Here is a 21773-nt window from a genome sequence, read left to right on the forward strand (position 1 = left end):
ACAAAAAATAAATAAATAAAAATAAAAATATAAATACATATCATATAAATATATAAGGGAATGATTGTAACAAAGTCTTACCCATTTCTGGGTGCATGGCAGCTACAACTAGGCCTAAGGAGGCTGTTTGTTTCATCTAAGTATGTATGTGTATTTGGGGTGGGGGGAGTCACACACCCAGGTGAGGAGCTGGGAGGAAGGTTCTCTCCAGCCTTTAGCTTCTTGGTGGGACTCAGCTCTTCCAGACCTGAGAGTTTGATTAAGAAACTAATGTGGTGTAGGTATGTGAGAGACAGAGAGTGATGAGTGATGAGAGCATGAGTTGTCTAATGTTTTATATCATGTATTACCATTTGAAAACCTTTTAAGCAATGTTTTATAAGTATTAAATCTTTCAGCTTTCCAGCTGCATGTTTATACTGGCTGCCCCTCCTTTTCTTTGTTTGTAAGTCAGACTCATTGTGGTTGTGGGTATTTTTAGCCTAACTAGATATCCCAGAAACCATCTGGTCTCTTGACAGTGGAAATTTTAAGCCAGTTGCCTTTTAGACAATGCTGCTTTCTCTTGTTTATGACTTCATTATGTGTTTGGAAGAGAGAGCTTCCCTAGATGTGCTGAGCCTGTTCTATGGCAGAGTAGAGTAGAATGTAAGATCAGTATGCTGTGGTAGAAAGAGTACAGTCCTTAGAATCATAGAGATATAAGTTTAAATTTTGGCTTCAGCTGTGTCACTTTGGAAAGATCACTTCCCTTAGTTCTTTGTAAATTGAGGATGATGATACTTATCTCATAGGGTCTCTGTATGGATAAAATGAGATACAATACATTTAAAACACTTGGAACAAGTGTTGGAGAGGATGTGGAGAAAAGGGAACATACACTGCTGGTGGGAGTGCAAACTGGTGCAGCCACTATGGAAAACAATATGGAGATTCCTCAAATAAATTAAGAATAGAACTACCATACGATCCAGCTATTACACTGCTGGGCATTTATCCAAAGAACATGAAAACATGAATGCGTAAAGATATATGTACCCTTATGTTCACTGCAGCATTATTCACAATAGCCAATCCTTGGAAGCAACCTAGGTGCCCATCAAGGGACGAATGGATGAAGATGTGGTATGTATACACAATGGATAATACTACTCAGCCATAAAAAAGGATGAAATCTTGCCATTTGTGACAATGTGAATGGATCTTGAGGGTATTATGCTAAGCGAAATAAGTCAGAGGGAGAAAGTCAAATACCGTATGATTTCACTCATAAATAGCAGATAAAAACAACAATAAACAAACACATAGAGACAGAGATTGGATTGGTGGATACCAGAGGGAAGGGGGCAGGGAGGAGAGCAGAAGGGATGATTAGGCACATATGTGTGGTGATGGATTGTAATTAGTCTTTGGGTGGTGAACATAATGTAGTTTACACAGAAATTGAAATATGATGAGGTACACCTGAAATTTATATAATGTTATAAACCAAAGTTACCACAATAAAAAAAACAAAAAAAATAAAAACATCACAAAAAAATAAAAATAAAACACTTTGCACAGTGCCTGATAGATAATAGATTCCTAGTAAATGTTGAAGTTTTCTTTCCTTTCCTTAAGGAGACGAGAGGCATTTCCGTATATATTTTTATTCATTTTTAAGAAATTTATTGAATATATACACTCTGTGCCTGGCACTGTGTTAGGATTTTGGGGTACAGAAATGGATGTGCACACAGGGGGAAGGAATAATTGCTTTCCCTATTTTTTAGCGAAGGCATTATTTGAGCTCTTTCAATCCTAAGAACATTATCAAATTTACTGCTCTTCACTATTCTCAGCCAGCATTTTGAAGCCTCTTAACCTGACCAAATACTACAATATTATCTGTGTATTATGTTTATGGTTTATATAATATTTTCACATTTATGATTTTTGTAACTCTTCATGTGACAATAACACATAAAGGTGGGGATAGAGTTATATAGGAACAAAGTTTTTATATGCTATTGAAATTGAGTTGGTATTAATTGAAATAGATTATTGTAAATTAAGATGTTGACTGTAATTCCCAGGGCAACCACTAAGAAAATACCTAAAACATATATAGTTAAAGAAATAAGAAAGGAATAAAAATGGTACACTAGGAAATATGTAACACAAAAGAAGGCATTCATGGAGGAATTGAATAATAAAAATGGTATTAGGACATAGAGAAAACAAATAGCAAAATGGCAGAAGTAAGTCCTTCCTTATCAGTAATTACATTAAATGTAAATGAATTAAAGTCTCCAATTAAAAGGCAGAGATTGGCAGAATGGATTTTTAAAAATATGATCCAGGGGCCGACCCCATGGTGTAGCGGTTAAGTGAGCATGCTCCGCTGCTGGCAGCCCGGGTTCAGATCCCGGGCATGCACCGACGCACAGCTTGTCAGGCCATGCTGTGGCAGCATCCCACAAAAAGTGGAGGAAGATAGGCATGGATGTTAGCTCAGGGCCAGTCCTCCTCAGCAAAAAGAGGAGGATTGGCATGGATGTTAGCTCAGGGATGATCTTCCTCACACACACACACACACACAAAAAATATGATCCAAATATATGCTAAGACTCACTTTAGATCCAAAGACAGAAATAGGTTGAAAGTGAAAGGACAGAAAAAAGATACTCCATGCAAACAGTGACCCAAAGAGAACTGGAGTAGCTATACTAATATCAGACAATGTAGACTTTAGGACAAAAAGTATTACAAGAGACAAAGAGGGACATTGTATAATGATAAAAGGGTCAATCCCTGAAGAACATATACCAATTGTAAACACATATGCACCTAATAATGGATCTATAAAATATATGAAACAAACACTGACAGAATTGAAGGGAGTAATAGACATTTTAACAATAGTAGTTGGAGATTTTAACATCCACTTTCAAAAATGGATAGAATAATATAGATGAAAGAAAGAAAGATATATATATATAAGACTTGAATAATATAGTATACCAACTAGACCTAACATATATAGAGCACTTTTACCCAGCAACAGCAGAATACACATTCTGCTATAGTGCACATGGGACATTCTCCAGGATAGACTATATGTTAGACCATAAAACAAGTCTCAATAAATTTTAAAAGATTGGAATAATACAGAATATCTTTTTTGACCACAGTGGAATGAAGCCAGAAATCAGTAACAGAAGGAAAATTGGAAAATTCATAAATATGTGGAAATTAACTCATTCTTAAAAAAACCAATGGGTCAGAAAAAGAAATCACAAGAGAAATTAGAAAATACCTTGAGAGGAATGAAAATGAAAACCAATGTACCAAAACTTATGGGACACAGTAAAAGCAGTGCTTAGAGGGAAATTTATAGCTGTAAAAGCCTACATTTAAAAAGAAGAAAAATTTCAAATAAATAACCTAATCTTTTACCTTAAGGAACTAGAAAAAGAAGAGTACACTAAACTCACATCAAGCAAAAGGAAAGAAATAATAAAGATTATAGTGAAGATAAATGAAATAGAGAATAGAAAAACAATAGAGAGAATCATTGAAACCAAAAGCTGGTTCTTTGAAAAGATCAACAAAATTGACAAACCTTTAACTAGACTGATCAAGGAAAAAAGAACACTCCAATTACTAAAATCAGGAAGGAAAGTGTGGACATTACTACTGACATTATAGAAATGAAAAGGATTATATAAGAATATTGTGAACAATTTCATGCCAACAGATTAGATAACCTAGATGAAATGGACAAAGTCCTAGAAACACAGAGTACCTAAACTGACTCAAGAAGAAATAGAAAATCTGAATAGACTTAAAACAAGTGAAAAAGTTGAACCAGTAATCAAAAAACATTCAACAGAGAAAAGCCCAGGATCAGATGGCTTCACTGGTGTTTCTACCAAACATTTAAAGAACAATTAACATGAATCCTTCTCATACTCTTCCAAAAACTAGAAGAGGAATGAACACTTCCCAACTCATTCATTCTTTGAGGCCAGTATTACCCTGATACCAAAGCCAGATGAAGACATCACAAGAAAAGAAAACTACAGACCAATATCCCTTATGAATATAGTTCTGGCACACCATTAGAGCAAAAAAATGTGAATTTTGATGCATTAGAGAGGGTAAGGGGAACAATTTGACTTTATCTGCATCACCCCTCCCCCAAGGCAGCACAGCTCAGGGCCAAGAGAGATCTTCCTGGCCCATGATTTCCCCTGTGGCGGGAAAATGAGAGCATGTGAGTGAGCACCTGGCTTCTCCAGCTGTGTAGGACACTGCCAAAGAAGCCCATTTCTCTTTTGCCTCATCCAGAGTACTGATTCATGAGTTGCATGATAGGGGAAGGAAGAGGCTGGGAGAGTGGCAGATAGGACTCTCAGAGGGCATTAAAGGAATGAGGATCCTACTGGCTACATCACAGAATCCATCAAGAATCCCACCCACAAATCACTAGGGACGCCTCACTCACAGATCCTCTTAGCGGGCCCACAGTCACTCCCAGCCCTTCACAGGCCTCACTCACACACACCCACACCCTGTGGCTGGCTCCCTATGCATGCTCCTGGTGGCAGTGAGAGTGAGTTTTGGCAGATAGCTAGTGAGGATGCATAGAAAGCCACCTAGAATCTGTGAGCAAGGGAGAGATCACAAACTTGAGCTATAGTGCCACCCTTGGGAAGGCAAAAGGGAGGCCACCATCACTCAGCCTGGTGTGTTGCAGGATCAAGAGAAGACATACAAGCTTAAGAATTCTGCCAAAAGAGGGGGCAAGTAGCAAGTAGCAGGTGTATTCACTGAAGGTCTGAGAAAGCCTCAGAATCTCTACCAGGGCTGATGGAAGGTATTTCTCTCCTGAAGGCAGTTAGTAAAGACTGGAGGAGGTGACTGCTACTTCAAATGTGAAGACAGTATGCAAAACTTCAAGGAACATGAAAAATCAAGGAACATGACACCATCAAAGAATCACAATAATCTTCCAGTAATGGATCCCAAAGACATGGAGATCTACAATTTACCCAGTAAAGAATTCATAATAGCTATTTTAAGGAAGCTCAATGAGCTACAAGAAAACACAGAAAGACAATTCAATTAAATCAGGAAAACAATACATGAAGCAAATGAGAAGTTTAACAAAGAGATAGAAATCATAAAAAAGAACCAAACAACAATTTTGGAGCTGAAGAATACAAAGAATGAAAAGAAAAATACAATAGAGAGCATCAACAGCAGAATGGATCAAGCAGAAGAAAGATGAATGAAAAGGAGTGAATGGGAGCCAGCCCCAGTGGCCTAGTGGTTAAGTTTGGCATGCTCCACTTCAGTGGCCTGGGTTTGGTTCCTGGGTGTGGACCTACACTACTCGTCTGTTAGTGGCCATGCCGTATGTGGCGGCAGCCCACATACAAAAAAAGAGGAAGATGGAGGCAGATGTTAGCTCAGGGAAATTCTTCTGTAGCAAAAAGAGAGAAAAAGAATGAAGAAAGCCTACATGATCTATGGGATACCATCAAAAGAAACAATTTGCAAATTTTTGGACTTCCAGAAGGAGAAGAGAGGGAGAGGGAGAAGGGGGCAGCAAGCTTACTTAAAGAAATAAGAGTTGAGAATTTCCCAAATCTAGGGAGAGATTTGAATGTCAAAGTTCGTGAAGCTCCTAGGTCACTAAACAAACTCAAAGAGATCCTCTCCAAGACATGTTACAATAAAATTGTCAAAAATAAAAGATAAGTGAGAATCTTAAAAGCAGCAAGAGAAAAGAGGCTTGTAACTTAGAAGGGAACCCCCATAAGGCTATCAGCAGAATTCTAAGAAGAAACCTCACAGGCCTGGGATTGGGATGATATATTCAAAGTGCTGAAAGAAAAAAATGGCAAACCAAGAATAGTCAATCCAGTAAGGTTGCCCTTGAGAAATGAAGGATAGATAAAGATTTTCCCAGGCAAACAAAAGCTGAGGGGACTTCATCACCCCGAGACCTGCCTTACAAGAAATGCTGAAAGAAGTTCTTCAGGCTGAAACAAAATGGTGCTAATTAGTAATGTGAAAATATACAACACACTAGTAAAGGTAAGTATATAGTCATATTAAGAATACAGATCTTCCTTGACTTCCTTGAAAATATCATAAGTCGAAAATGCATTTAATATACTTAACCTACTAAACAACATAGCTTAGCGTAGCCTACCTTAAATGTGTTCAGAACACTTACATTAGCCTACAGTTGGGTGAAATAATCTAACACAAAGCCTGTTTATAATAAAGTGTTGAATATCTCATGTAATTTATTGAATACTGGTGAAAAACTGAATGGTTGTATGAGTACAGAATGGGTGTAAGTGTATCGGTTGTTTACCCTTGTGATTGCGTGGCTGACTGGGAGCTGCAGCTCGCTGCCACTGCCCAGCATCATGAGAGTATTGTACCACATATCGCTAGCCCGAGAAAAGATAAAAATTCAAAATCTGAAGTTTGGTTTCTACTGAATGCATATTGCTTTCACACCATCATAAAGTCAAAAAATTGTAAGTCCAACCGTCGTAAGTTGGGGACTGTCTGTATTCCAATACTGTAAGATGGTAGTATGTTAACCACTTAACTACTATAAAGGTTAAAGGACAAGAGTATTAAAAATAACTAGCTAAAATAATTAATAAATACACAATATAAAAAGACATCAAGTGTTTTGTGACATCAAAATCAAAATGGAGGGGTGTAAAAGGGTCAAGTTTTTTTATGTGATTGAAGTTCTTATCAGCATAAAATAGACTGTTATATCTATGAGATGTTTTATGTAAGCCTCATGGTAACCACAAAGCAAAAACCTACGGTTGATTTGCAAAAAATAAAGAGAAGAGAATCAAAGTATACCAGTATGGCAAATCATCAGTTCACAAAGGAAGGCTGCAAGACAGGGAGAAAGGAACAAAGAAACTACAAAACAGCTAAAAAACAATGACTAAGATGGCATTAGTAAGTCCTTACCAATCAATAATTACTCTAAATGTAAAAGGATTAAATTCTCCAATCAAAAGGCATAGAGTGGCTGGATAGATTGAAAAAACGAGACCCAACTATATGCTGTCTACAAGAGACTCACTTCGGCTTTAAGGACACACGTAGGCTCAAAGTGAAGGGATGAAAAAAGATATTCCATGCAAGTGAAAACCAAAAGAGAGTGGGATTAGCTATTCTTATAGCAGACAAAATAGACTTTAAGCCAAAAATGGTAACAAGAGACAAAGAAGGTCAATATATAATGAAGGGGTCAATTCATCAAGAGGATTAACAATTATAAATATATATGTGCCCAACATTGGAGCACCTAAATATATTAAACAAGTACTAAATATATTAAACAAATACTAATAGATCTGAAAGGAGAAACAGACAACAATACAATAATGGTAGAGGACTTCAATACCTTACCTTCAACAATGGATAGATCATCCATACAGAAAACCAATAAAGAAATGTTGGAGTTGAGCTACACTTTAGACCAAATGGACCTAACAGACATATACAGAACATTCCATCCAACTGCAGCAAAATACACATTTTTCTCAAGTGCACATGGAACATTCTCCAAGATAGATCATATAGGTCACAAAACAAGTCTTAGCAAATTTAAGAAGACTGAAAGCATACCAAGTATTTTTTCTGACCACAGTCATATGAAACTAGAGATCACTAACAGGAGGAAAAGTGGAAAATTCACAAATATGGGGAAATTAAACAACATGCTCCTAACAAGCAGTGGATCGAAGAACAAATCAAAAGGGAAATCAACAATATCTTGAAACAAGTGAAGATGGAAATACAACATACCAAAACTTATGAGATGCAGCAAAAGCAGTTCTAAGAGGAAAGTATATAGTGATAAACACCTACATTAAGAAGAGAGAAAGATCTAAAATAAACAACTTAACTTTACACCTCAAGGAACTAGAAAAAAAGAAGAGCAAACTAAGTCCAAGGTTGCAGAAGGAAGGAAATAACAAAGATCAGAACAGAAATAAATGGATACCAGAAACACAATAGAAAAGACCAATGAAACCAGGAGCTAGTTTTTTGAAGAGATAAACAAAATTGACAAACCTTTAGCTAGGCTAACTAAGAAAAAAAGAGAAGACTCAAATAAAATGAGAAGTGCAGGAGAAGACATCACAACTGATAACACAGAAATACAAAGAATCATAAGAGACTACTATGAACAATTATATGCCAACAAATTGGATAACCTAGAAGAAATGGATAAATTCCTAGAAACATACAACTACCAAGACTGAATCATGAAGAAATAGAAAATCTGAACAGACCAATAATGAGTAAGGAGATTGAATCAGTAATAAAATATCTCCTAACAAAGAAAAGTCCAGGACCAGATGGTTTCCCTGGTGAATTCTACCAAACACTTAAAGAAGAATTAATGCTAATCCTTCTCAAACTCTTCCAAAAAATTGTAGAGGAGAGAACACTCCTAAACTCATTTTATGAGGCCAGCATTACCCTGATACCAAAGCTAGGTAAGGACGCTACAAGAGAAGAAAACTATAGGCCAATATCCCTGATGAATATAGTTAACAAAAATTCTTAACAAAATATTAGCAAACTGAATTTAACAGCACCTTAAAAGGATCATACACTCTGATCAAATGGGATTTATCCCTGGGATGCAAGAATGGTTCAACATAGGCAAATCAATACATGTGATACACCACATTAATGGAAGGAAAGATAAAAATCCTATGATCATCTCATTAGATGCAGAAAAAACATTTGACAAAATACATCCATTTATTATAAAAACTCTAGCAAATTGGGTGTAGAAGGAACATACTTCAACATAATAAAGGCCATATATGACAAGCCCACAGCTAACATCATACTCAAGATTTTCCTCTAAGATCAGGAACAAGACAAGGGTGCCCACTCTCATCATTCCTATTCAACATAGTACTGGAAGTCCTAGCCAGAGCAGTTAGGCCAAGAAAAAGAAATAGGCATCCAAATTGGAAAAGAAGTAAAACTGTCTTTGTTTGCAGATAATATGATCTTATATATAGAAAATCCTAAAGACTCTATCAAAAAACTCTTAGAGCTAATCAGTGAATTTAGTAATGCTGCAGGATACAAAATCAACATACAGAAATCAGGTGTGTTTCTACGCACTAACAATGAAATATCTGAAAATGAAATAAAACAGCCCCATTCACAACAGCATCAAAAATAGGAATAAATTTAACCAAGGAGGTGAAAGTTCTGTACACTGAAAACTATTAAGACTTTGATTAAAAAAAATTGAAGACACAAATAAATGGAAAGATGTCGCATGTTCATGGGTCAGGGGAATAAAAAATCCATACTCCCCAAAGCCATCTATAGATTCAGTGCAATCTCTATCAAAATTCCAATGGCATTTTTCACAGAAATAGCAAAAACAATCCTAAAATTTGTATGGAACCACAAAAGACCTCGAATAGCCAAAACAATCCTGAGAAAGAACAAAGCTGGAGGCATCACACTTCCTGGTTTCAAACTATACTATAAAGCTATAATAATCAAAACAGTATGGTACTGCCATAAAAATAGACACACAGACGAATGAAACAGAATCAAGAGCCCAAAAATAAACCCATGCGTATATGGTCTGCTGATATTAGACAAGAGAGCCAAAAATACCCCATGGAGAAAAGATAGTCTCTTCAATAAATGGTGTTGGGAAAACTGGATAATCACATACAAAAGAGTGAAACTGGACCCCTAGTTTACACCACTCACAAAAATTAACTTGAAATAGATTAAAGACTTAAATATAAGACCTGAAAGTATAAACCTTCTAGAAGAAAACATAGGGGGAATCTCCTTGACATTGGTCTTGGCAGTGATTGTTTTGGATATGACACTAAAAGCACAGGCAATAAAAGCAAAAATAAATTAATGAGACTACATCAAATTAAAAAGTTTCCATACAGCCAAAGAAACAACAAAATGAAAAGGCAACCTATGCGATGGGAGAAAATATTTGCAAATCATATATCTGATAAGGGATTAATATCCAAAATATATAAGGAACTCATATAATTCAATAGCAAAAAAACAAATAATCCAATTAAAAAATCAGCAGAGGAACTGAACATTTTTCCAAAGAAGATATACAAATGGCTAACAGAAGAAAAAAATGCTCAACATCACTAACCATCAGGGAAATGCAAATCAAAACCACAATGAGATATCACCTCACACCTGTTAGAGTGGCTGTCCTCAAGAAGTTGATAGATAACAGGTGTTGGCGAGGATGTGGCGAAAAGGGAACACTTGTGCACTACTGGTGGGAATGTAAACTGATACAACCACTATGAAAAACAGTATGGAGGTTCCTCAAAAAATTGAAAAGAGAACTACCATATGATCCAGCAATCCCAATTCTGGGTATGTATCCAAAGGAAATCTTGAAGAGATATCTGCACTTCCATGTTCACTGCAAAATCATTCGCGATAGCCAAGGTGTGGAAACAATCTTAAGTGTCCATCCATGGATGAATGGATAAAGAAAATGTGTTATATGTGTATAGGGGAATATTATTCAGCCATGAGAAAGAAGGAAATCCTGCCATTTGCAACAATGTGGGTGGACCTTGAGGGAATTATGCTAAGTGAAATAAGTCAGAGAAAGACAAGTACTGTATGATATCCCTTATATGGAGAATCTTAAAAGGCCAAACTCATAAAAACGGAGAGTAGAATGGTGGTTTCCAGGGAGTAGGGGAAATGGGGAGATGTTGGTTAAGGGGTACAAACTTCCAGTTATAAGATGAATAAGTTCTGGGCATCTAATATACAGCATGGTGATTATAGTTAACAATACTGTATTATAGACTTGAAAGTTGCCAAGAGAGTGGATCTTAAATGATCTCACTACAAAAAAGAAATGGTAATTATGTCAGATGATGGAGGTGTTAACTATCCCTATTGTGATAATCATTTCACAATATTTAGGTGTATCAAATCAACACATTGTACACTTTAAACTTACATAATATCATATGTCAATTATATCTCAGTAAAGCTGGAAAAAAAGAAAAAACCATCCTGATTGCAAAGGAAGTAAAACTATCTCTATTCACAGATGACATGATATTATTCATAGGAAATCCTAAAGACTTCATGAAAAAACTATTAGACCTAATAAATGAATTTAGCAGTTACAGGATACAAGATCACCACACAAAAATCAGTTGCATTTCTATACACTAGCAATGAACAATCTGGAAATGTAATTAGAAAAGCAATTCCATTTCCAATAGCATCAAAAAGGAATAGAATAGTTATCAATAAATTTAACCAAGGAGGTGTAAGTCTTGTACACTCAAAACTACAAAACATTGTTGAAAGCAATTAAAGAAGACTAATAAAGGGAAAGATGTGTGCTCATGGATTAAAAGACTTAATATTGTTAAGATGGCAAAACTCCGCAACTTGTTTTACAAGATTCATTGCAATACCTATTAAAATTTCAACCTCCCTTTTTGCAGAAATGAACAAGCTGATACTAAATTCACATATGGAATTGCAAAGGATCCCAAATAGCCAAAACATTTTTGAAAAAGAACAAAGGTGGAAAACTCACACTTCCTTATTTCAAAACTTACTGCAAAGCTAGAACAATCAAAAGATTGTGTATCTGAAACAAGGGTAGATATATTAATCAGTGGAATAGAGTTGAGAGTCCAGAAATAAATCCGTACATCTTTGGTCAGTTGATTTTCAATAAGGGGGGCCAAGACCATTCAATGGCAGAAAGAATAGTCTCTTCACATGTGGTGCTGGGATACCTGGATTTCCACTTGCCAAAGAATGAGGTTGCACCCCAACCTCACACCATATACAAAAATTAAGTCAAATTGGATCAGACACTTGAATATAAGAGCTAGAACTATACAACTCTTAGAAGAAAACCCTTGGAGAGTTTAGCTGTGTAGTTATTGCTCTCTTATAGCACTTTTGTGCTATGATGTGGTGGACTTCAGTGACTGGATGCTCCTGTGGGTCAAGATTATCTTTTCATCAATCTGTCTCTAGTGCTTTGTACAGAGTTGGTGCTCAGTAAAGCTGCTAACCAAGTGGATGGGAAAGACAATGACAGTTTCAGCCATACTTAGGTTTACCAAAAAGATTTTAGATTGTCAGAAACTACTTTGGGTATTCTTTTTTTGTGCGTGTGAAGAAGATTGGCCCTGAGCTAACATCTGTCAATCCTCCTGTTTTTTTTTTTTTTGGCTGAGGAAGACTGGCCCTGGGCTAACATCCATGCCCATCTTCCTCCACTTTACGTGGGATGCCTCCACAGCATGGCTTGACAAGTGGTGTGTTGGTGCGCACCCGAGATCCTAACCGGCGAACCACGGGCCGCTGCAGCAGAGCGCGCGCACTTAACTGCTTGCGCCACCGGGCTGGCACCTACTTTGGGTATTCTTGTTGTGTACTTGAGGGCTGCAAGTGTGAGTTTCCTCCCTGGGCCTTTTCTTTCATCAAAATGGAGTTTAGGGGGCATGTGAAGAGTTTCTCCCTAGCAATAGGTAGTTGTCATTTGTACATCTGATAACTTAGGCATGTAGCCAGTGTCTTTAAATTTGACTCTGTTACTGCTGACAAAATGGACTCCTACTCTGTTTTTAAAAATTATATTAATTATGTAATGTTTGGACATTTAAAGTATAGGTCCAGCCTCAGTTTGATTATCTCTAATGACATGGAGCTCAGTACCTCCCAAGGTAGCTATCAGTTAACAGCTCTGACTGTTAGAAAGTTCTTTCTTATGTTGATCAGAACATCTTTTCCTTTAAGTCTACTTGTTTCTCCAATGGAATCGTGCCAAACAAGTCATGTGTTTGAAATAATAATGCTGTCTCTTTCAGCTCTATATCCATTCGTCCTGACCCAAAGTATATGTTATTCACCTCAGCATTTTAATCTGCCAGCCAGTTTACTTCTGGGTGGCTTACTCTAGTGACAGTTGGTGTGAGTTCTGGGAATGCAAATGAATTTCAATACTATTCTAGGTAAAATACAAATGAAGCTGACTTCTAAGCAGCTGCCTTTATAGGATGATGTCGAAGTTTCCTACCTGCTCCAAGATCTCCCACTAGTACTATCTGTACAACTCTCACATTATTTGTTTAGGTTCAGTGTTGAATTTTCTTGGTTAAGTGCAGACATGTGATGCAGGTTGGCCACGGCTTTCTCCTGTGAATACCATAGAATAGATTAGTTCATCAAATTGGAGCCATCTGCAAGGTGATGTGACCATGAGACACATAGGATGAGAGAGTTTTGAATGGGAGGAGTAACACAGAAATGCTGGAATAGAAGCCATTGCGGGTAGGTAGGACAGGTCTTCGCTAGAGATGTAGGAAGAGGAGAGGCAGCACCCTGGGAATGTACCTGATTACCTCCTTTATAAGTTTTCTCTGAGCTAATCCTGGCATAGTAAAACTTTAAAAGTAAATCTTTTGCTACAAAAGAGTAGATATGATATATTCCATTCCAAAGCTCAATAGAATCATTCAAAGAAATAATTTCTGTTTGGGATCATCTGTATGGCTATGTGCCTACCTTGACTTCTGGCAAATTTGTATTTATCCTTAAAAACACATATGCCGCAGGAAGGCTTTTCCAACCCTGTTCTCACTCCATCCCAGGTAATTAATAACTCTTCTCTTATGCCATTCTGTCTCTTAGGCATACTTTTTTTGTTGTAACATGTCACTGTATTATATATACATTATTTATTTGTCTGCCTGACTGGACTCTGATTCCTTGAAGACCTAGATTGTATCTCATTCTTTGTATTTATTCCCAGTGCCCAGACAGTGCTCATCGGTGACTGGCGTATAGTAAGTGTATAATAAATGCTTGTTGAATAGAATTATAGCACAGGTAAAATATCAGTTGCAAACATTTGTAAAAACATTATTCTCACCAGACATATATTAGGCCAAAGTTGGAGAGCAGGAAACAAAGGTGAATAAAAAAACAATCAAGGATCCCTGCTTACTTACAGTCTGTGGAGTGGATGACAGTCATGTGCGCATAATTCTTAAGCAGTGGGATTAATGTGATCATACAGGTTCTGTGGGTTTTGGTTTGGGTTGTGAAGTCATAATGTAATGCATGCACAAGATAAAAAAATCATGTGTTCTTGAAGTCTCTTAAATCACCAGGATTTAGGCCTTGGAAGCTCAAATTTAATGGATCAAGGGAGAGATTACATTTAATTTTGACTCCCTAAATAAAAATCTAGTGTACTGCTATGCATTTTTATAAGTACTTAAGTATTTGTTTCATGGCTGATTTAGATTGCTGAGGAGAGGTTTGGGCCTCATAAAAGGAAAAAATTTGTTGTTTGTAAAGGTAATTTAACACTGTATTCACCCTATCAAGGAAGATGAAGTATCCCTACATCTCTCTAAGCTTAAGCAAAATAGCCATTGGTCTTGTGTCGTTTATGCAGGGTCTAGTGGGAAACAAAGGCTTAAACCAAATGTTTTCTCTGGAGAACTTTCTCTTTTGACAGGATTTGTTCTTAGAATGCGTTCTGTTAATAAATTAACTCATTTTCTATTGTAGCCGCCCAAGAGAATTGTCTTTCTTAGTGGGTGGCTTTGAAAGCACAGAAGAGTTGTTATTCTTTTTCCTTAGCTAGCATATGGGCTACTTTTGACTATTTGTCTTTTATTTATTCTTTTTTAGGAACCTAAATTCCAAGGTGGAAAGGAGTCAAAGCTGCAGTGATACTGCTCAGGACAGAACGAAGAGCAGACTCAGAGCAGCCCCAACCGGCAAAGCCAAAGTATACCTCACACACAGGCTTTTGGGCTTTCTAGTCCCATCCCATAACCTGCTGCACATGGCCACGAGAGAAACTATTCCAGATGAGAGGAGGCAGAATGGGTCCTAGGCATACTAGTTATGTTGGAGAATGTTACAAATAGATGTGAAGGAATTAGAGTTTGAATTAGTAGCCAGATGGGTGGAATGAGGGCCAATAGAGCCTTTTTAAAAATTCTAGATGAAGTTTTTTTCCTATACATTTTCAGTTTTATTAATTATTTCAAGTGTGTAGGAATTTCTGCAATGGTATGCATTCTGCAATGGTATGCAAATGGTATGCATTCTAGGTTAGGGATTTTCCCTATTTCTTAGGCTCACATCACCCTTTATCCCATTTCTTCCCATTCCCCTCCTTATCCCTCTACCATCATGAAGGAATTGTGAAGAAGAAAAAAAAAAAAAAAAATATATATATATATATATATATTTATATATGTATGTATAATCTTTTTAATCTCTTTCAGGTCACAACTATGACCCCAGCCTCCAACCCCATCATTGGTGTCCTCTTGTCCACTCAAAACAACCGTTGCCTCTCGGCCCCTGACCTCACCATCGAAAAGCGTCTACCCTTCAGCTGCCTGCCATCCTTGGCTTCCCTGCATAAGCCAGAGCGCTCCATCAGCCCTGAAAGCAACGACAGCATCTCCGAAGAACTAAACCATTTCAAGCCCATTGTCTGCTCACCATGTACTCCTCCCAAGAGACTCCCTGATGGCCGCGTGCTAAGTCCCCTCATCATCAAATCAACACCCCGCAACCTAAACAGAAGCCTGCAGAAGCAGACTTCTTATGAGGCCAGTCCACGGATCCTCAAAAAGTGGGAACAGATCTTTCAGGAGCGGCAGATCAAAAAGACCCTTTCGAAAGCCACCCTCACCTCCCTGGCTCCAGAAACGGGAGAAGACTTCCTAGTCTCTGAGGTTATCCATTCTAACAAGGAGAAGCCACTTCTGGCTGTAAATACAAGACTGTCCAGTGGGCAAGCACTCTCTGAGTATACTGGGCCCACCCCCACTGACCTTGATTATTTCCCCTCTGTTAGCCAAACAAAAACAGAACAGGGCAGTAATAGTAAAAGGAGCACTGAGATCTCATTGGAAACCTGCTGTTCTTCAGAACTCAAAGTGGGAGCCAGTGGGACTTTGGAGAGAGAGCAGTTTGAAGGGTCAGGGTCAACCCCAGATGCCAAGTTAGATAAAACCTGTATAAGTACAGCCATGAAAATCTCAACAGTTAATTCAGTGCTACCCAAAAATAGTGTTTTGGGTGGGGTCCTCAAAACAAAGAAACAGCTGAAGACAGTGAATCATTTTGATCTGCCTAACGGTGTTCTGGTAGACAACCTAGGTGAGGAGCCACTTCCTTCCTTGCGTCGGGGCCGGAAGAGGCATTGTAAGACTAAGCACTTGGAACAAAATGGTTCCCTTAAGAAACTGCGACAAAGCAGTGGTGAGGTGGGTCTGGCCCCGACAGATCCGGTACTGCGAGAGATGGAGCAGAAATTGCAGCAAGAGGAAGAGGACCGACGGCTGGCTCTGCAGTTGCAACGCATGTTTGACAACGAGAGGCGGACTGTGAGTCGGCGGAAGGGAAGCGTGGATCAGTATCTCTTACGGTCCAGCAACATGGCCGGGGCCAAGTAGTACCTAAGGAACAGTGTTACCTATTTTTAAGAGGTCTTTGGGCTTGATCATTTATCCTGAAGAGCTGAGTGTTCTCACTTTGGGTTTCTTTTAATGGCAAAACACTGTCTGATATGGTTCTGAGGGTTCCAGGGCCTTTGCAGTCTATATCCAAGGGAACTGTATCTCTGCCTCCCTGTGACCCAGGCTGGAAGCACTCCTCACTCCCCAAGTGACCCACCCCTGAGGGCTTCTGGGCCACATCTGGCAGCACCCACTTGGAGTGAGATTCAGGAGCACAGTCACTAGAGTTAGAAATGGTAGAGGAAAGAGGGGATACCTTCTCAAACTGACAGACCTGACTTCTTTCAACAGGGTGTTTTAAATCAGCCTTGCAGATAAAAATTAGTTCCATCTTTTTCAAAAGTCAAACAGTGTAGTTCTTTGGCAGATCCAAAAAGATTATGTTCCTCTGTCTCCTTACCCTTACCACAAGTAAATATACCTAATGAAATCAGTTGAGTTTATGCTTCTACAAAAGTTAATTTAGATTCCCTGTTTAAAAAATAACATTTGATTAATGCTATATAATTGACATGTGCAGTCATTGTTTAATTTGGTCTTCCCAGGAGACCTAACATGTAAGTGGTATTAGCCCCATTTTTAGATAATGAGACTGCCATGCAGATGTTCAGGTTCTCTCAACTACTAAGTGGTAGGGCCCAGACTGACCACTGGGTCTCCCAACGACGAATCCCATGGATTTTCCACACAAACAGGTTGCCATAATGGGCTGCAATCCAAGGGCATGCCAGAGGAACCTAGGGAAAGCTGGCTGGGCATTGAATACTGATCATGCAAAATCTACATGCAGATAATAGAGAGTGACTAGAAGTATAAAGATATGCTATGCAGTTATCCCCACCCCCCACAGTATAGCCTTCTGTTTTCCTGGAGGGTTCCACCCCATGAGATAAATGACAATTGGACTTCATTATTACTGTCCACATGGCCAAGTGTTATCTGCAATGTTGATCTAAAATCAAAAAAATTTTCCCAGAAGTCAGGCAAGAACAATGGTGAAACTCCATACTATGGAAACAAGGTATCTAGCTGGATGCAGCTGGTAAATTCAGTCCCATGGACCTTTGGGGTTTATTTTCCTTAGCAGCTGACACCATGTGTCTTTTGCATCCCTGGTGGTGCTTGGTGCTTCTGCCCATCTGGGCTCATTGAGAATAGGGATTAAGATATGATTTTAGGGAATCTCAGATGGGCTGGCATTCCCTGTGCATGTATGAGCTGTTGCTATGAAGTCATGTGACTTGCATTTTAACAAACTTTTCAGAACTTATATATCCCAATGTATGTTGTCCCCCTTGAGTGGTCCCAGCAGGATACTGCATAGTTTTTCCAATGATGTTGCCGTTGGTGAGAACATTTCTGGAACTGTCTTCAAAGTCTAGAAACATCTAGAAACATAGACTCCTAAAATGTTAGAACTGGAAGGGACCTTAATGGTCATCTCTTCTAACCTCCTCCTCTTACTAAAGCAGAAGCTAAGATCCAGAACAGTGACTCACTGATCAAGGTCACTAGGGATTTACTATATCACTTTCTTTTTGATTCTTCTCAGGAGATTTCCTGAGAAGGAAATCTCTGGGCATCTTCTTCTCTGGGCAAATCTTTAATCTTTTGGGGTTATGGGAGATAGAATTTTGAGTTTGAAACTAGTCAGAAGCTATTTGAAACCTCTGGAAGACAAGGTAGGTTATCAAGAGGGTTTGGAGTCATAAGTGAGGTACAACTGTAAAGCAGTCAGAGCCATTTTCTAGTGCAGCTCATAAACAGTTCCCAAAGAGAAGTTCCAGAGATGTCATAAGCATTTTGGTCATCATTGAGATACGTGGAACTTCTTCAGTGACTACTTTGGTGGGGAGTGTCACTCACCTGAATGTATGTATTCTGTGTTTTATGTGTCTGTGCGTGCACACATGCAGATGTATGTTTAAAAAGCATACATCAGTCTCATTACTTTATATTCACACCACTTCAGTTCTAGGTCCTACCAGCAACATATGCCCTCCAAAGGCTGCTGGAGGGCGTGTTGGTGCCCAAGATAGAAGAGCTGGCACTGGTCTGCAAAGGACAGGGAGGGTGACTTACTAAATGCCCTTAGAGAAAACATCAGTACTGCCATTTCATATAGTTCCTTTTTGATCTTAGTAAATATTATTGGAAGGCTAGTCTCATTGGTAGTAGCAAAGACACTTATTTTTCCACTTGCCACCATTTTTTATATCTCCAGTAATTTGAAAAAGAAGTTTTCAGTTGGAACTGATTTTTCTTTTTGGGAAAAAGATAAATATTTTTAATAGAAAAAGGTATATATTTTAAATATTTCCCCAAAGTAATACTTTCATTTTAAGAAATTACGTAGAAGTAGCAACAAATTTTAGCTTCAGGTGCCGAGTAAAAAGCTACTTCTTCTTAAGGGAATATTCCAAACGCTGGATCCAGCTTACTGACTTTCCCCCTTGCACCTACTGAGGTGCCTAGAATGGTATTGACAGTTGTTTTCCAAACTTCCAGCTAAGCAGTAGTCCTTCAGATATAGGCAAAGCAGTTTAAGTTAAAGAGGGTCAGGGTTTAATCTTTAATCTGCTTGGCTTTGGAGAAGGAAAAGACCACTGAGGTATTATCTGTATTTTAAGATGCTTCCCATACTTAATAACTAAAACCTGAACACTTTTTGTTTCTGAAAATTTTCCCTCTCCTTGATTGTGAAGTTGGTAACAAATGGAGTTGACATGAATTCTTTAGCAAGACAAGGAAAATAGAATGAGGAGGAGGGTTTGTGAGCTACAATAAGAGATACACTATTTCACAAAACAAACATTTCTCACAAATCATTGGAATCTGATTCACCATACAAATTTCCCACGTCCTACCAACGCTGTTCCTTGTGAATATGCATTCTGTGTTTTTTCTTATTAAAGGGGAAGTTATGAGACATTGGAAGATGGAGGTCTTTCTGATGGGAATTCCAAGAAATGTGGTGCCCTGAGAAGGGGGGGCTCGGCCCTTTTCTATAGAGTGGGAAAGACACTTTGGGAACGTGTTCATGACCCATTGATTGTATCTGCTGGAAGAAGTCATCTGGGCCTATTGGATTGGTGTCAAATCATGGGATTATGCATCTAGCCCCTGGCCCCTTTCATATAATTGCCTCTTTTTTTTAAGGTTAATTCTTCTTGGCTGAGGCCTCCCAGGAAAACCTTTTGTAGGTGGCTTCATTTATTTTTTTAAAATTTAATTTTTAAAGTTTTGCCTGGAGGAAGCACTGGTGATAAACGCCTTCTCTCTGTGTTTGTTCATTTTCCCTAAAAGAAAAATGCCCTTAACAGAGTAAAGCTGCTTAATTAATTGCTGTATGATTACAAACTGACAGACTGACTAAAATGGGAAGCTGCCACTGTGCTTGACTGGTGAAGCTGATGACCGAAGGCTGTGCTGTCCACCCTTTCTGTTCCATTTGGCAGGCATTTCCTGAACTTTGAACTGTGCCAACCCTGTGCTGGGTCATGGAGATACAAAGATGGAAAGGACAGCCCCTGCTCTTGGGGAGCTCAATGTCTAATGGAATGTATTTGAATGTATGCGTGGCTGGAGAGTTTGTGAATGGTCTTATAAAAGGCCCGTTCTTTCATAGCGATGATCTTGGAGGGTCCCATTCAAGATACTGTCCAGCACCCCGAAGGCTGCCTTGAATATTTTAGATACCCCCATCAGTATTTGTGAATTTGATTGCAACACTGCTTTCCATTTCCTAAGTAATTTTACCAGAGGAGAATGAATTTTTTCCTCCAGTGATTACAGGACAATAACATATCTTCAGGAGCTGCTTTTGGCATAAGCCCCAAGTAATGAGGCAGTTTGTGGATTACTGATGTGGTCAGAGGAGGCCCACATCTCAACTTAGTAGCCTTCTAACCTCTTCCCCAACCAGACAGACCTCTTACCAGAGCTGGCAGCAGCTTGGGATTCCTTTCCTTTTTCCTGCCTGGCTTTTCATTGAGCAGGAAAGGAAGGAAAGAAAAATTGAAGGCTGGATCATAATCATAAAATGTTACAGCTGGAATGGGCATGGAAGTCATCCAAGTCAAACTCTGCACCCTGTCATCCCTCTTTTCTTTTTTAAGAACTGAGGAACTTCATTGAGGTCTGTGCCCTGTGCCCTATTTTATAGTTTTCTAGGGTCTGAATAAATAGCCCTTTAAGTTATACACACACACACACACACATGATTTGCTAGTGAAGGGGACACCCAAATGATATAGGAAGCTTTTTGTTTTTAACAGCTTTTTCTTTCTGACATTTTCAGTTAGAATTAGAATGTACCTATGTCCCCTGAACACCTAGCCAGGTAGGGAAGAGCCCTATAGTGTGAGTAATGTGAATATGGAATCTTCGGAAGTGATATATTTTGATTGGAATGGTCATCATTTTTAACTACCAAGGGTTAAAACCCAGCCAGCCCTTCATTTTTCTTTGAAAATCAAGAACTCCTTAGGGACTTGAAGTCTTTCTCAGCTAGCCTTTTCCTCATCAACCCATAGAGTGGTCTTTTGGCCTGGTTTTTGGAAGTGAGCAAAGCTGCTTATAAATTCTGTGACTCGATGAGAAAGCAGGTCTGCTTTTTTTTTTTTTGAGGGAGGTGGATTCGAGGGAAAGAGGCTGCTGAATAGATTTTCCTCCAAAGATGATCCAGAAATGCATCTTTACACATGACTTATCCACTGTAGCTTTCTGAAGAAGACTATTCTACAGAAAAGAGACTGACAGATATGCAGAGGTCACCAGTTTAGAGATTGGTTAAATTGGATGAAGGAAAAGTGCCAAGACTGAATGTGCACATTGTTCTATGTATTATCAGTATTTTTTTTCTTCCTAAGAAAAATATTTACACACTTTGCTTTGTGAGTAAATGCTTCCTTCATGTCTTGTCAATAAGTCTGGGAGGCAACCTCAAACTTGGGGCAGGCTCCCTCTACCTTTTCTGGTGTCTTATATCAAGAACTAGTTGGACAAAGCCAAGGTAAGGCCAGGCGTGTCCTCTTCCTTTCCTCTCATTTAGTAAGGGGTAAAAACAGGCCGTGCACTCCTCGAAGATCAAGGCCCTGAGCTCAAGAGTAGCCTTTGGGCCCTGGCTCTAGGTGGCAGCAGTCAGATTCGTCC

At 38.6% G+C, this 21773-nt stretch overlaps 1 protein-coding gene across 1 annotated transcript in view; it reads left to right on the forward strand.

The window, feature by feature from the left end:
- The window catches only part of RNF169 (ring finger protein 169), an 83416-nt gene extending 61906 nt beyond the window's left edge, over nucleotides 1-21510 (forward strand). Inside the window, exons 5-6 of the mRNA XM_087433454.1 lie at nucleotides 14770-14869; nucleotides 15375-21510. Of these exons, the coding sequence (XP_087289580.1) occupies nucleotides 14770-14869; nucleotides 15375-16556 (1282 nt within the window). The 3' untranslated portion in view covers nucleotides 16557-21510. The remainder of the gene's footprint in view (nucleotides 1-14769; nucleotides 14870-15374) is intronic.
- The last annotated feature ends 263 nt before the right edge of the window (nucleotides 21511-21773 follow it).

This window comes from Ceratotherium simum, chromosome 7 (genome assembly GCF_057802395.1).
Source record: "Ceratotherium simum simum isolate JZ-2026a chromosome 7, ASM5780239v1, whole genome shotgun sequence".
Classification (NCBI taxonomy): domain Eukaryota; kingdom Metazoa; phylum Chordata; class Mammalia; order Perissodactyla; family Rhinocerotidae; genus Ceratotherium; species Ceratotherium simum.